Source organism: Epinephelus moara, chromosome 18 (assembly GCF_006386435.1).
Source record: "Epinephelus moara isolate mb chromosome 18, YSFRI_EMoa_1.0, whole genome shotgun sequence".
NCBI classification, from domain to species: Eukaryota; Metazoa; Chordata; class Actinopteri; order Perciformes; family Serranidae; genus Epinephelus; species Epinephelus moara.
The window spans coordinates 13,359,718-13,376,375 of NC_065523.1; the positions used below are offsets into that span (position 1 = coordinate 13,359,718).

Sequence of the window (16,658 nt, forward strand, 5' to 3'; positions counted from 1 at the left end):
GCATATGTTTAGACACCATAGTGTCGCTCCACAGGTAAACATCAGTGTCCAGATGGAAATTAAGCATAATTCAGTCAAGAAATCAGAAAACATAAATTACAACTTTGTTTCTGTATCTTTATTATAATTCTAACAATTTATTATCTCTTAAAACATTTGAAATTCATATATGTTTATATGAATGTGTGTATATGCATATCACATATACATATATATTCTGTAAGTTACCTTTCATCAGTTCATATTCTCATTTTTTAAAAGATCTCTTAAAGGAAAAAGAAATGCTTTCTATAGAGTCAGACCGATTCCCTCTGATTTTTTTTCTCCTGACAGCAGTGGCGAGCCACCATATCTTGATTATAACTTCTAAATGCAAAGAAAGGATTAAAAACAATTCCCCAAAAACTGTTTCGCGGCGGTCACTTAACGAGAACATCATTGTAGCAGTAAGAGATGTTTTCAAAATGTCTTATCCAAAGTTATTATGGGCCCTGTTTACACTAGCAAGCGTTTTAGAGACCTGATAGAAACAAGGAGAATCTGGGAGCCACATTCTGCTTGTTCACCATTTCAGAAACATGCCCCCTTTTTGGCTGAAAATGACTTCAAAACCTTTAAAGGGAAATGTGAAAAGCCACAGTTGCTAATGGAAATAGGGTCATTGCATAATATGCTGGTAATAAACAATGAGCTGTGAGCATACTGGCACATGTCAGCGACTGCAGAAGGTGCTTTGTACAAACAAGAAGATGCAAATGATGAGCGAGAACAGACTGGAGCTCTTAATACTGTCAGGCTATTAACAGTGGAAGGGAGCAGATGTAGAGAACAGGTCGAACTGTATAGAAAGCAGAACAGTTAAATAAATACATTGTACCTTTTCATGTTAAACATTATTTGGAAGACAGAGATTCTTTAGAACTTTTGAGACTTTTTTCTTTTTTTTTTTTTTACATCTTAAACCATAATTAGATGACCATTGTTTTCATCGTCCTTATTGCTATTTCCTTTGCATTCAAATATAATCTCTCCTTGACCACCAGCACAAAGCAAATACAGAGACAAATCCACTTTTACTCATTCACAAGCCTGTGTGTGTGTGTGTGTGTGTGCACTTTGAGCAACGCTATCTATGAAATCTCATTTATCTTTTTGCAAAAACAGACTGAGGAGTAGCAGGGCCGCAAGGGAGTGGACTCCCTCATCAATGCCCCGATGTAAAACGCACGTTTGATATGTGTTCGAGGACTCAAAAGCAGCAGGAGAGGTGAAGCGTTGTTCAAGGTAGAGAGGTCATGAGAGAGCCCTTATATTTGATCTCAGCAACAGTGAGAAAAGCAGGACTGAGGTTTTAATGAGATGTAAATGTGCAGTGATGGCAATATGGCACATGGAGACATGGGAAAAGCATATTTGTGAATGTTATCAATCAAAAAAACGGAGTAGCCGGAATTCAAAAATACATTTAAAGTTAAATAAAGTGATATATAATTTTCACTTATGTGTATCATGGGCATCCCCTAGAGTAACACTTGCTACACACTCAGTATCTGCATATAAGTGCCAACTAACTTTTTAAAAGAGTGAGAAAATCATATTTTGAGGCCATACACGTGTCATTTTGATTAAAGCTTCACAGTCTGACAAAAAGAAAAACAGCAAGGAGAAAGGAAGTGTTTCTAAAATGTGCTTCACATTAAGTTGCAATGCTTCTCGTCATACAGAAGCAATGTTAAGGGTACCGTGCACTAAATAATATGCATCTTTCAATTCAAAAATACCTATATATACATATATATTTATCTATATAACCAACACGATTATCTTCATCACACAGTCAGAAAATGCGCCGACTGCACACGAGCGCCACGTCAGCCACCAGAGGCAGAAAGCAGGAACTCTCTGAAGCTGTAATAACAGTAAGGACGATGAAAGTAATGATAAATAGTAACAATAAATCTCTTCATATCAATATCAGTATTCCAGTATTCCCATTTAAAGTTTAAAAATTGTAAGAACAATCATAGTATTAAAACTCGATATAAGCGTTTTTCTGTCAGATCCCCTCGGCCCGGTGGCTGCTTGTTTCCCCCTGGATTTTGTCGAGAGAGAGGGGGGGGCCACTCCTGGAAGGAGCAGGGGGGGGATTGGGTGGGGAAAGAGCAAGAAAATGGCAGTTTTTCCTCTTCCCCTCCCCCCTCTCCTTTCCAGTCTCCCTCGGTGGATGGAAGGTCTCAATGGTTGTACAACAGTTACCTCGACGCTGAGGAAGTCTTTCTCAGGAAAATCGAATCCTCGGGGGGATTTCTCTTCGCACTGTCACGTGTTCCCGTCTAACAGTTGAAAGCACAGTCTGTCTCCTTTTGTGGATCCAAACATATAGTGTGTCTATATATAAGGTGTCCCATAAACTCTAACACAATCACTCGCAAGTGCTTGTGTGTATGTGTGTCTACATGTTGGTGTATGCATGCAGGCATGTATAGACGTAACTCGGGTGCCTGTGTGTGTGTATCAGTGTTTATTTTTTTATATATTTTGTTGGTCTGGGCACTTATTTTTGCTACAAATTTGTGATACAGTGACCAGTCTGTATATATGCCATTATAAGACTTAAGATGATAAAGAGCTATAGAGAAACACAGAACATCCTGATCACAGGACCTGCAGTGAAGACAGAGCCCTACCAGTGGTGAGGTAAAAACAAGACGTAACCAATCCAAGCCGAACACGCAGCTGGCCTCCTCGGTTTGAGCCGAGGACACGAGTTTTCCGTCTGAGCCCTCTTCACCTCTAAAAGACGTGGAAGCTGTCATGATATACTGCCCTGCGTCGTCCTACGTTCGCCATGCAGACAGACAAAGCCTTGCACCTGCAGACACTCACCCCCATTCACACTCAGATATTCATTGATGATATTCAGACACGGTTAAAAACTAGCATCCACTCACACGGGGAGGGGTTGTCATTGATTGCACTCTAAATACTCTTGGTGGGTTCCACTCTTAAACCTGAACAGATTTAACCAGCCAGCTGAGGGGTAAGAGGACTATTCAACAAGATGGCTGCACGATGAAGGACACCTCTATCTTCTCTAGCTCACCAACAACACAACTTGCTCAATTTTTTTTCCAAAAATCGAACTTGCTTTTGTTTGTTCCTCTCAAGTATTTGGTTCGGTTTCATTCGTGATATATGCTGCAGCCATGGTGTTTTCATATGCATTTTGGATGAAAGTGTGTTTGTGTTACTTGTTTGTCGATTGGTGTGACCGTGCATGCATGTGGGGAGTGTACTTGTGTAAATCAGCCTGCCACAACTGGGGAGCGCCAGCCGGTGTCTTTATGGATCGTCAGCCCTTTTTCCATCCCTGTGTTTCCATCTCCCTTTGGGACTTGACTCCCTCTTTCTGTCGCTCTCTGTGTGAAATCTGTTCCCCCCTCATTTGTTGTGTGAATCCACCATGGATAGCAGCAGTTGTGTCTTCCTCCCTCATTGACTCCAACCCCTCCTTCTTTCTTTCTCTCTCTCTCTCTCTCTCTCTCTCTCTTTCTGCCTCTGCGTTTGCAACCTCAGCTCCGACTCCCGTCGTCCCTCCTCCTCTCTGTCTGTCCTTCCCGAGGTGAGAGAACAGAAATGGGAAATGGGCTGCTGGAAAGCCTGAGGACAGAAGAACAGACATAGGACACAAGTGATGTTTTTTTTTTTTTTTTTAAATAATAATGAATGGTGTTTGTTGCTTTGTAGCACAGTTGTGCTCTTGTGTGAGTCCTGCAAGTGTGAAGAATTCTTTGTTCATTAGGAGAGTATGGTGACTCTTCTGCTGTGGTTTCACCACATGACTGATTAGACTTGGGAAAAACAGGTCATCACACACATGGTGACTGACAACAGCTGGGTTTATTTCTTCAGCTGCTTTGCAATGCTATACACGCCAATATAACATTTATCTTGATGTTTTAATATGTTTTGCCCTTTCTATGGAGGCATGCTTTCCCCTATCAGACTGTGTTGTCCAGCTCTGCTCTGATTGGTCCAGTTTGAGAGCAGCTTGACCCTCAAACATTCAGATCACAACCACCCGAGTGATGGATGTGTTTGTTTCTTTATTGTCTTTTATATTACAAATTTTATGACATTTTTATGACATTCCATATCAACTTTTTTGTCATACTATGTTTTTATGACATTTTGTGACGAATTATATTATGATTTTTTTTATGGTATACTATACTATGACTTCTTCTATAAGTTAGCATTTAAAAAAAAAAAAATTTTATGACATAGTGGGGGGCTGAAGTGGGCCGGACCAGTAAAACCACTGCATCATAACCTATAAATATCAACCACTTCAAAAATTTCTTTCATTCTGAAAAAAAGAAGAAAGAAGAAATAAAAAATTATGTGCAAATTCAACAGTGTGTCTTAGTATTTCCACATCCAATCAGTCTACTAATCACTTTCATTACATGTGACTTTTTTCATATTTTTCCACTAAAGTTGAAGCATTGAAGAAGCAGGTTTAGTCATCCTCTGCATTACAATCTTAGGTTTTGTCAGTGCCTCAGCAGCAGGGTTCCACTAATATTGTTTAAAGACAGAAGTCTGATACAGATTCTTTTGGACTGAAGCTGCTGGTTGATAATATGTTGCACAATGTTCAATATCTTTAAATATGACCATAGAAAGTACTTATTGTTATTTCAGAGAGCTGTGTTCTGGTCAGAGTGGAGAATCCTCTAAGGCAGTATTTTACATTAAGTACCTGGTCACTGTTTAAATTGTTACTGAAACCTCTCAGCCTTCATATGTGCATCAAAATTATGGGCTCTAGTTTCCCGGCGCGGCGCAGGATGCCGCAGGGTGGCGAACTCCGCACAGAGCTAGTTTCGAGCAGCGCAACCCGAGGCGCGCTCAGTTTGGTAGTTTGGCAGACTGCAGTGCGCTGAGATGGGTGTGGCGGCGCAGCAGGGGGAGGTGCCGACAGATCCAGCTTGGCGCAGTGACAGTTTCGTGCCAAAAGGCTTCGCCGAAGGTGCGCTAAAAGCTCGCCAGCTGAAACCACGTCCACTGTCAGCGCAGGCGGAGCGCAGACGGTGTAAGCTGAAGTTTGGCTGACCGGCAGACATTGTGCACACGTCACCAAAACCTCACAGGCAGGTTTCCAGAATATCAGGCACATTAATAATGCAATAAATACCCAAAAAACCACTATTCAATGCAACTATCTGCAATCAGCACATAAATGTATCTCTATATCGTCTGTCCCGTCACATCTGATGTCAGATCAAAGGGGATTGGCACTGTTTGGCACGCGTAATGGAAGCCCAACCTGATTTGATTAACACAGCTGCAAACTATTGAGTTCACATCCCTCTCAGCCAACCACAAACAGCCACAGCATCAGATAGGGAGCATATATTCAGCATCTGTCATCTTAGAAAAGTCCAAAGAAAAGAAACAGAGTGAGACTGCGAGAGAAAAAGAGAGAGCGCACGCGCGCACGAGAGAAACGCAACATTGATTTACAATTGTGGTGACCTCCTCCCAGGCTACCTTTGCATCATTAGCCCTTGGAGGTCTGCTCGCAGTTCTGTATATTCGGACACTGCAAGCTTGGACCTCCCGGACCAAAACATTAGTTTCCTACTAGGAGAAGTTTGGCCATCTGACGCTGCTGCTCTCTTCTGCCGTGGCGAATTGAGTAAACTCTCATTACGCCTTCGCGCGGCGCGTTTAAGGGCGAGGAGAGGGGCTCATTTGATTGGTGTGATATGTGTAAAACCCACTCCATGCCTTCTCTCCTCCCTCTTTCCAACTTGTGTAGGTAGGAGGGACAGAGGTGGGAAAGAGGAGTAGCTGCGCCAGCACACACGGTGTGCCAAACTTGCAAAATCCGCCTGGCCACACCCAGTTGGCAAAGCGCCGGTGCGCTGCGCCCCCGCCTTGCCCGGTCTGCGAAACTAGAGCCCTGAGTGTGCAAAGTCATCTAGTGGGCCGGATTGGACCCTTTAGCCCAGTTCTGGCCCCTGGGCCGTATGTTTGACACACCTGACATAGTGTATAATGAGATTTGACTTTACTATGACTTTTTTATGTTTTTATGGGATACTATACCATTACACAAAAACCAGTGTAGTGTGTATTGGTATTAAAGTTATTGTAAAGTATGCCATAAATAAAATAATTTAAAAAGTATTACATGTCATAAAAGTCAAGTCATAATATACTATGCTATTCAAGTGTCATGAAAATGGCACAGTATGTTATGTCATTAAAAAAAAGTCATATAAAGTCATGGTGTAGTATGCCATAGAAAAAATAATTAAAAGTGGTGGTGTAGTATATCATTAAAAAGTCATTATGTTGTATGACGAAAATGTTTTTTGTTGTTTGTTTTTAAATAGAGTATGCCATTAAAATTTCATAAAAAGTCATGGTAAAATATGCCACTAAGATTAAAAAGTTGTAGTAAAAGTTGTGCCATAAAATATGGCATGAAAAATGTCATAGTATAGTGTGCCATAAAAACTGTTACGGTAAAGTATGCCACAAAATTCATTTGAAAAAAAGTTATACTATATTATGACATATATGACATAAAAAGATCATACCACAGTTTGTCCCAATAAATGTCAGAGCACACTATGCCATAAACTAGAATTACTGCCTGACAATTGTACTGTAGGCCTCCACCGACCTGTGAAGTTACATTTTACATGCATGGCTGTCCAAGCTTATATGTAGTTAAGACTTTGAAAGACGGCAGTAAGGTAGTAAGTGTATTTTTTTGGCTTAATTGACGTCATCACTATATTATCAGGGATAATTCCAGTAAATAATTTCCAGAGGGAAACATGCTGTCTTCCCTTGAAGCCTGTCTCTATAGAGGAGTACAGAGGACTGACAGGGAACCACTGAGCTTGTAGTTGACCATCAGCAGAACATTATAGAACACAAAGTTCTAGCTGTGACAGAAGACAATACTTCAAATGATGCTACATGTTTAAAACGTTGATGCTTCACACACATCCTCAACCCGGCTGCAGAGAATATCTATACAATCACCACAGTTTAAAATTAGTGTCACCAATTCAGTATCCAACCAAATGTGCTCCCTTCTGTTCCTGAGTTATGACTTTGAATACTGGTCAGAAAAGTGAAGTTGAATGTTATCCTTTGGATATAAAATGTCATCACTTCTTCATTTTTTATTATTACTATTAGCGATTTATGTAAAATGTTGTCATAACCAGTGTGTGAATTTTTGAGTTATGGCCAAAAATGTGTTTTGTGAGGTCATGGTGTGATGATATGCAGTGTTGTAAACTGAAGAGTAGCAAAATAACCTATCGACCAGTGGTGTCCAAACCTTTTTTGAATGGGGGCCAGATTGGATAACGTGAAAATACCTGGGGGCCAGCTGCTTCTCACATCATATGGGTTATTAAAAAAGCACATACAAATAAGACTGACTCAACTGTTTCATTTTCTATTGAGTTGCAGCCCTACCTGTCCATTACGGTCCTCAGGGCCCGTTCTATGTTCATGCGGTGGCCTACACGCGTCACACCCAAATCCAGATAGTCATCCTTGGTCAGGGAGGGAAGGTGGGTTCCGTCAATCTCGTTGTCCAGGAAACGCTCTCTGTGCTCACCCAGGTTCAGGTATCCTAGCCAGTCTGCAACATCATACTTGGTCCAGTAGGGCAGCGGCTTGGACGCAAAAGGCTTTGTAGGGGAAGGGGGCGGTAGATGGGGGTAACTCAGGCATGTAGGTGGAGGGAGGGGGTGCAGGGGCGGAGAAGAGGTCCCAGAAAGGAAGTGAGTTGGAGAGAGGGATCGAGAAACAACTAAGGTGGAGTTTGGAGGAGGAGGGGCACCGGAGGGGGCAAAGAGAGGAGGAGAGGGCGAAAAGTAAGGATCTCCGAGAGGGTTCCCAGGTGATGGCGGGGTGATTGAACCTCGGAGGTCATACATGGCACTGTATAGAGGAGTGGTGGGGAGGAGCGGAAGAGATGATGGCCGTGGTGGACCCAGCTTGGGTCTCTCTGATGGGGAGATGAGGGGGCTGGGTGCTCGCCTACGCTGGAGCATGTGTGATTCTGCTTTGCGAGACTCGCGACTAGGGATGAACTGGAATTCTAGGGCTTTGGTCCGGTAGACAGGTCTGTGTTTGGGGGAAGTGGGGTATGGGGAATAAGATGTAGGGGACAGTGGGGAATGGGAACGTGGAGGCTGAGAGGCAGCTGGAGGTTGAGGAGATGGGGACCGTCCCCAGTTTGGGTACTGGGAGGCAGGGGTGGGGGACGGGGATAACGATGGCTGCGACAAAGAGATCGGAGATGGTGACTGGGATCGGGCTGAGGGGGGGCTCAGAGCTGAGGCTGAATCCTCTGAAAATCTGTGAATGGAGAGGGAGAGAAATTGTGAAAAGAAAAAAACATGACAGAAAAACATGCATACACATTAATGACCATGTTTGTAAAATACTGTCCAGCAATTTTTAGAACCTGTCGATTAAATGATTTTATATGGTCAACATCTTAATTTTGTACAGTGTAGGGGTGGGGGGTCCATCAATCTTGACTGATGTATTGATTCAATGAACAGCAATCCAGTATCATTGATGCAAAGTGAAAACATCGATCCATATCATCATTTTTAGGTTAAGCCTGTATTTTGAAACTCTTTCACCATCAAACCGCAGCAGGCAAAATAATGCCAAGCAGCCAAGAAAAAGACATTTTTTAACATCATTTACTCAGGATTAAATCAGCAGCATGGAAATATTTTGGATTTCAGAGAAAACACCAGTCAAAAGACAAAGCACATGTCATATGTAAATTATGCTGTTTTAAGATAAAATACTCAGGAAATATAATGGATCTGCCTGGCTGGGCATCTCACTCCACTAACTTCTCACTACTGCAATATTAACTGCTCTGTTTCAAAAATGTTTGGCTGAAAAAACAAGCATGCAGGCTGAAATTCAACCATGCTGCTCTGTCAGGACACTCAGTGACTTAAACCAACGGTGAGTAAGTATGTAATGAGTAATAAGTATGTTTTAAAGCTGTTGGGAGAAGTTTGACTTCAGGACTTTCCACCAGATAAACCTGAAGTTTTAAGAAAAAGATGGTTTGGGTTGAAATGAAAAGATTTCTTTCAGATATCATTTTCTGACAGAAAGCCCTGAAGGTTGACTTGACCCATGTGCTGTTTTATGTGTTTTGGTGGTGTCAGTTTAAAGGAAATCAGCTACAGTTATTTATCATTATTTCTATGTTGTCTTTTATGGCCAAAAACAAAAAGAATGGGTGGCAGTTTTTTCTGTAACCGACTGTGATATATGGGCACGTGATATTGCACATATCGATCACAGGCCCCTGAATAGAATCAAACCGAAATCGTATTGTGGCAGACTATTGGCAAATATCGTATCATTGTCCAAAGAATCAATATAATATTGTACCATGACGAAAATAGTGATTTATACCCCTGCTACAATCAAGTCTATCAGTTAACATTATTATGTTTCACGTTTAACAAGGTTTCCTCTTCTTCCTTACTGTCTCGCAACAGGTTGTAATTTCAAGCAGGTGTCAAAGTTGTATGTTCTTCCTGACAAAAAAAGGAGTGTGGAAGTGGCTATATTACCTGTGTCTGCTTCTGAGAGAAACATGGAAAAAGCCAGAGAAATAAAAGGAGTGGTTTACACTGCATAGACACAACACTTACACAAGACATAAACAGACAGTACACAATCTTTTACAGAAGACTTGAACATCAATCGTGGGAGGTAAAGAACTCACAGGGGGCACACTGATACATTCACACAGGCGCAACATGAATACAATGACAATGTCATGCATCAACAACAACAAAACATGTAGTTCATGCTGTGACACTGAAAAACATGAAGCCAAAGTTTTCACTGATGTGTACCTGTGTCTGCTCAGCGGTCTCTGGCTACTCCAGCTGTCCTTGGTTCTTTGCTGCAGTTTACTGCTCAGCTCATTGATGATGCTGGGCTTCATACTGGACGCAGGAGGGTAAATCTTCTTCCCCTCTAAAAGTTGCCCCGACTGGTCCATCTGCCCCTCGCCCCAAAGAGGCTTCATCTCAGGAGTGCGGGGGCGATCAAAGTACGGTGAAATAGGACGTCCCAAATTCTGCACGTCCCTCACCCCATACCCATCCCGGCCACTTTCATCCATTCCCTCCTCGGCCTCGTCCTCCTCCTGCTCATCCCTTCGTCTGTGGGAGTGGAAGGATGCAGGAGCGGTGCTGGTCTGTCTGTGTAAATCACCAGTGCGACCTCCCTCTCTGAACCTGTTGGTTTTTGGGTAGGTGGAGGCTGCTGCTGTGGCATTCTGCATCTCAAAAGTTTGTCCATCCAGGTAACTCATGTAAGACTCCAGAAAATCTCCTCCCCTGTCTGATTCCCCTGTCCCACCTCCCCCTCCCATCCGTCCTCCTCTATCACCTCGGTCCAGCCTCTCGCCCCGGACACCAGCCAGGATGCTGTCCAGGTGGTGGTCACTGCTGCTGCGGCTGTCCAGTTCCTCAATTCCAGAGTCCACCACCGTCTCCTGGGACTCTCCTTTCTTGGTAGCGGGGGGAGGACGGTGGTGCTCCCCTGTTCTGCGACTGCCTGCAATGGCGGAGGAGGATGTTGTATGCGTGGTGTGTGTGCGCTCCTGGTAGAGCTGAGTGGAGGTGCTTGTTGTGGTGGCAGCAGTGGTGGTTGTAGCGGCACAGCTAGCGGTCGTGGCATGTGAGTCAGTGCCCCTATGTGGAGCAGAGGTGGCAGCAGTGGAGGTGGGCGCCGGGGGACCACGGTAGGCCGGGGGTGGCGCGACTGTGTGTGGGGGAGGTGTGGGGGAGGAGCGCCCAGGAGTGTGAGAGCTATTGTAAAGGTGGTGGGGGTGGGACATAGAGAAAGGTCTGTGATAAGATCCGGGAGGAGGTGGTGGTGAGACTGACGGGGGAGGCGGAGGTCCTGCTATCGAGGTGGGCTGCAGGGTAGAGGGCGAGTGAGGGGGTGGAGGGTTGGGCGACGTTTGGGAGGGAGAGGGAGCCGACTGAGTCAGGTTAGCCACCTCACTGTCGTAAGATGTGAGGCTGGAGGCAGTGGAGTCCCCTGCCTGAGGTGAGGGCAGGGGTGTATGAGCAGGAAACCCGCTTGTAAATGGTTCTTTTTGGGGGGGTGGAGGGGGTGGTGGTGGAGGAGGAGGCGGAGGTGGAGGGGGTGGAACCTGCTGTTGGCGGGAGGCCAGGCTGTTGGGGCGCATCCCATGTTGTGAGTAACCTGACATTGCCCCAATTCCCCTGTCGAAGCTGTTGGCAAACTCTAATGGAGGTGGGAGAGGGTCTGCGTAGACAAACTCATCGTCTGCATCAACTGAGGGAGCAGGGGGAGGAAGAACCATCAGACCAGTCCCAGTGCTCCCAGTAGTGTTCGTTGTCTGCTGAGTACTGGTAGGTGGAGGAGAGGGAGGGGTGAGGGACAAGACATAAGCATCAGATTGACTTTCCATCCTAAGAAATGAGGGCCTCCGAGGTGGCTGAGACTGGGATGCCTGCTGAGCAGCGCTTTCAGCGGCTGCATTGGCAGCAGCCTGTTCTGCCCTCCTCATATAACCCTCTCTCTCTTTGTCCCTCTCTCTTTCTCTCGACAGTTCCCTCTCCCGTTCCCTAGACCTCTCCCGCTCCCTTTCCTTATAGCTTGGCTGATACGGCTGAGACTGGTAGTGGTGCGTATGGACCGTTTTGTCCTCAGAGAAACGAACTCTTAGCCCCTCACGAGCCCCTCCTCCTTCCCGTTCCCTCTCTCCTCCACCACCTTCCTCACTCCACACACTTCCAACTCCTCTGAGGATTCTGGGTGAGGGCGGGCGGCCAACAGTGGCCGTGGTGGCAGCCAGAGAAGACGAGGTGACCAGGTAAGAGGAGCTGGAGGACTGAGCGGCGGATGACACCGGCTGAGAGGTGACAGCAGACGATGGGAAAACCACACTCGACATCTGGCGGGTGAAGTGGTGCTCTGGTCCCCTCCTTAACCTGTTGTCATCCCTCAGAGCACGCTCTCTGGCAGCCAGGGCGAGACCTAGTGGTGATGTGGGGTCAAGAGCCTTTCCTGTTAGAGGGTGAATGAAGGTGGTGGAACTGGGCGGTGCTTGCTGCCTACCTGCTGCTGTGTACAAGTCAGTAGGCACAGACTTAGGCTGATAGTCTAGGGCAGGTGAGGAGTACTCAGGTAGGCCAAAGGCTGGAGGCATACTGCGGGTGTGATGGATAAAAGTGTCCCCAGAGAACATGCCCTCATCGATAGACTTGGACGGGCGCAGCCGTGTTGATGAACTCTCAGCCTGTGTGCTAAGCTGTTGCTGTGACACTTGAGTCCTTGTTAACCCATCACTCACTCCTCCAAGACTCACATCCTCCTCAGCAGACATGAACAAGGAGGCACTCTTTCTGCGGGCTTCATGAAACCGTTCCCTGTCTCGACGAGCTGCACCAACAATGGCAGCCCCAAACTGGCTGGTAAAGTCCAGATTATCCTGGGCTCGCATAGAAGGCAAGGATGGAGGTGGCGGAGCTGGGATGGAAGGTGGGGCAGGGGGCTGTGGAGCAGGAGTGGAGGGAGGATGGGGTGTTTTGGCATCATCTGTCTCCCCTGATGCAGGAACATCTGCCTCCACACTGCTGCCCTGGCTGCTGCGTCCACTGCTGCTGGTTGAAGGGGCCTTGACAATAATGGTGGGGATGGGGATGGAGCTTTTCTCCATCGAGCCTTTACCCCCCAGTGTACCCTGGCCCATGCGCAGGTCCTCTACCTTGGATTGCTTTACAAGGGGGCCCTTACCTCTCCGGGCCCCTCCTTTAGGACCACCTGCTCCAGCCCCAGCTGCACTGCGGTCTGCTCGCTGGGGTTGACTCTGGGTAGTCTGTTGTTGCTGGGGCATTACAGTGGCTATGCTGGATGGGGGGACAGCGGTGCTGTAACCTCTCCTAAGACCGGCTGCTTTGGCCCCTCCACCAGCCCCTATGCCAGCTCCAACAGGCTCCCCAGTATAGGCAACCTTCCGCGAAGCAGTCCTGCTTTGAGCAGTATGGGCAGCTGCGTGTGCATACTGGGTTGTGTGGTCCACCGCTCCACCACTGGGGCCAGTGCTGGGACCACCTGCCCTTTCCCTGCCGCCATGGGTGAAGTGCACTGACTGGGCGTAGGGCTGATAGTGCGCAGAGGTGGATGTGGACTGGGACACGGAGACAGAAGGCTGCTGAGATGACTTTGCTCTCCAACCTAGTGGTGGAGCAGAGGAAAACGGAGGGTCTGGTGGAGCTGTAGTGGGAGGAGGAGGGATGTCGTCTGGGCCAGGCACCGACAGACTGCGGGCAAACTTCACGGCTGGAGGATGTAGGTACTGCCTCTCCTCCTCAGGCACCCCTGCAGTACGGCATTCACAAATGGAAAGAAAACAAATTGGATTGAAATAGGGATTTACAGATGGTGTAGAGTGAGAATAAGAGAGGCTGATGAACAAGAAAAGAAGAAAAGTTCTGGGGCGAATAAGAGCAGAGAGGAAATGGAGCCAGAGAAAAGGAAAGCTGAGGATAATCTATGAGAGTGTCTGTCTAAATCTGACTGCCCGTCGACCTGCCAGCGAGTCTGTCCTCAATTCTCATGTCTGTTAGTAGGTAAGTCAGTTAGTGCTATATATTCCACAAACAAGTAGCAACTGGGCAGCATCACACAGCAGCATTTGTTTAGTTGGTCACCAGAGAGCACATTACTATTTCAGGAGGAGAGTTAGCAAAGCCTTTGTAAGCAAAAAAACAGAAAATAATCCACCAGAATAAAACAAGGAGATTAGTGGCACTACTGTCTATAACAAATAGTAGTAGGGTGAGTGTAAGACAAACATCTTATTTCTATAGTACAGGTATATTTAGTGAAACAGGTGAGAGTATAACATACGATAAGCTACAGATACAGATACAAAGTGCGCACAGTTTTGGCCGCAGACAAGACATTGTTGGCCACAGACAAACAGGTCAGCACAGTGTAGACCTCGACTGGTCCAGAGGACAGACAGACAGGCGAAAGGAGGGGCAGACAGAAAAAACAGACAGCCTCACCGATGGATTTCTGCCGCAGCATACCGTGCGGTGGGCCGTGACCTGAGGTGTACTGGCCACGGTCATAGCCGAGGCCCAAGCCTGACGACATCATCCCCATCCCAGACTGATCCCCGTAGTTTGTCTGAAATGCCGAAAAGGAGCATGTGAAAGAAAGGGGAGAGTAACATGAGAATCAATTGTACATGGATGGGCCCGAGAATTAAAACAATAAGCTAGAATTGGTAAAAGCTGCTGAGTTTGGTTTAAATTCTCAGTGGTTTTGTGACCCATTTGTATGACTGGTTAATTGTTAATGTAAAAATATCACTTAAAGGAATACTTCACCCACAAAATAACCCTTTGTATATCAATTAGTGATGCCTTCTCACATGCCTCCACGGAAAACAACAAGCATAATGATTTACTGACTGACTGGGGACCATGTTTAACAAAAGCAGAACTATGTCAAAACATCTGTTTACAAACTCTTACACAACTTGTGCAGTATAACCCAAGTCCCATTTATCCAGTTGTATGAACTGATCAATCAATGCTCTCCTCAAAGCCAGACTCCAATTTTATTGAAAATTACTTTACTGCACGAATTTTGTGAGTTTTTAAACAGTTAAAAATGGTCCCCAATCAATCAGTAAGTCAATATGTTCGCTGTTTTCACAAATTCAGTGTAACACAGCATCACTTATTGATACATAAATGGACATTTTGCCCATAAATTGACATTCTTTTAATGCAGGTTTAAATGAGTCAAGATAACTTGTTAATGTAGAAATGAGGGGAAATTTAAATAAAAAGCTTGCCCAAATAATGTATAGTAAATACGGACAAACATCTCAAGTGCACCCTGGCGTATGGCTGCATTATCGGTCCGCCCCCTCCATGTTGGTGGATAGGACATGGGCCATCAAATGAAATTTACCAAAGATGTTTTTTTGTCATTCAAGTCAGTTCTTATGTTGATGTATGCTCAAGTGTTTGTTTTTTTTAATATATATTTGGTTTTAATTAGTTATTTGATGTTAGAAAATGGAGGCGTGGTGTCATGATTGACAGCTTTGTGTGCCAATCAGTGTGCTTGTGATCAATGGCACTGCTTGCAAATGGTTGGTTGGGTGTATGGGCAGGAACCCAATACCACGGAGATCAATACTGCTCAGGCTCTAGATCCAAAGCACAGCAGGTGCACACACACACACACACACACACACATATAAATATGATGTAGTATGATTTAGGAGACACACCTCATTGCCATAGAAACTTCGTCCCCTGTCTCTTTTTGGCCCCTGTCCCCGTGTCCCCGGCGCCTCATTGGTGCTGATTGTCTGCTGAGCTGCTGCAAGAATTTCATCTAGTTTATCTGAGAGAAAAAAGACAGAGAAGGAAAGAAAGAGAGAGAGAGACAAAGAAAGAGAGGGACATACAGCAATGAAACAGAAAAATGGACAGCAACAGAATGAAGGAAACAATGTGTGGAAAGGGACACACTTGATGAAGGTGGATGAGATAGAGAGGAAGAGATTCAGGAAACATCCACTGACAAACATGAGCTCCCTTACTCAAAGCCATCTGATAGACTGTCCTCTTCTTCTCTGTAACTTGTGAGGATTCGAATTCTAAAAGAAAAGAAACTCAGAATAAGCCCAATAAGCGACTGAGCTGTGAGTGCCAAGTCATTTTGGACAGACATAAATACAAAGCCTTAAGCGAGAGTGTACCAGAGCATACCTGATTTTTTTTTCCAAGGGGTAGCAGCTGGAAGGAGGACAAAAGGAGACTTAAGTTTTGGCAGGAGCGAAAGTGCGATAGCGCTGTTACAGTGAATACTAATCATATTCCCCGGAGCCTGACAAACTGAGTCACCTCGCCAGTTTTTTTCGATCTTCGATGTAAAAGAACGTACATCACACCCACGCTTGGAGACAGCTGAAGCATGCACACTTATGTTACAGTAAATATGCTGCAAACACATACAGTATGCTTCTTGTTGTTACTCTCTAAAACACGAGAAAACACACACACACACACACACACACACACAAATGTGGAATTAGTCTGAAGCAGACTCCCACCTCTCTCCACTGTGAAATGGTTAAGATCCGGCCAGCAGTGAAGAGGGGACAAAGGGGACAAAGAAAAGACAGAGTTAGTGGTTAAACCAGTGAACAGTAAAGGGACAAGCCTACAGGGGAGTAAAGAGGAGGAATTAAAGGTGACCCTTTAGTGTTTGCATCCATTGGTGTGAGTGAGCTTGTGTGTGTGGACTGAATAGGAATAGGGTTATCTGCCATACTTATGCTCAAGCCGTTATATTTCATAATGTGTAGTTTATTGAGCTTAATTAAACAGAAATTAAATTTTAATGTCCGATGGTTAAACCAAGCATGAAAGGGTTTTGAACTTGTCTTCATTTCATCTCTCACTTACAACTGCACTGCACAAATCCTTTCAAAAAATAAGCCACAGTTTTGTCGAAACACGTGTCCAAACATATTTAAACAACACTCGCGT

General features: G+C 45.2%; 1 protein-coding gene across 1 annotated transcript in view; it reads right to left on the reverse strand.

Moving 5' to 3' along the window:
- Window positions 1-2,650: 2,650 nt before the first annotated feature.
- Window positions 2,651-16,658, reverse strand: part of shank1 (SH3 and multiple ankyrin repeat domains 1) — a 96,088-nt gene continuing 82,080 nt past the window's right edge. The window contains exons 20-29 of the mRNA XM_050068160.1: window positions 16,220-16,228; window positions 15,876-15,902; window positions 15,707-15,763; window positions 15,392-15,507; window positions 14,148-14,271; window positions 11,647-13,455; window positions 9,948-11,607; window positions 9,660-9,665; window positions 7,513-8,403; window positions 2,651-3,660 (exon numbers count right to left, since the gene is read on the reverse strand). Of these exons, the coding sequence (XP_049924117.1) occupies window positions 3,573-3,660; window positions 7,513-8,403; window positions 9,660-9,665; window positions 9,948-11,607; window positions 11,647-13,455; window positions 14,148-14,271; window positions 15,392-15,507; window positions 15,707-15,763; window positions 15,876-15,902; window positions 16,220-16,228 (4,787 nt within the window). The 3' untranslated portion in view covers window positions 2,651-3,572. The remainder of the gene's footprint in view (window positions 3,661-7,512; window positions 8,404-9,659; window positions 9,666-9,947; window positions 11,608-11,646; window positions 13,456-14,147; window positions 14,272-15,391; window positions 15,508-15,706; window positions 15,764-15,875; window positions 15,903-16,219; window positions 16,229-16,658) is intronic.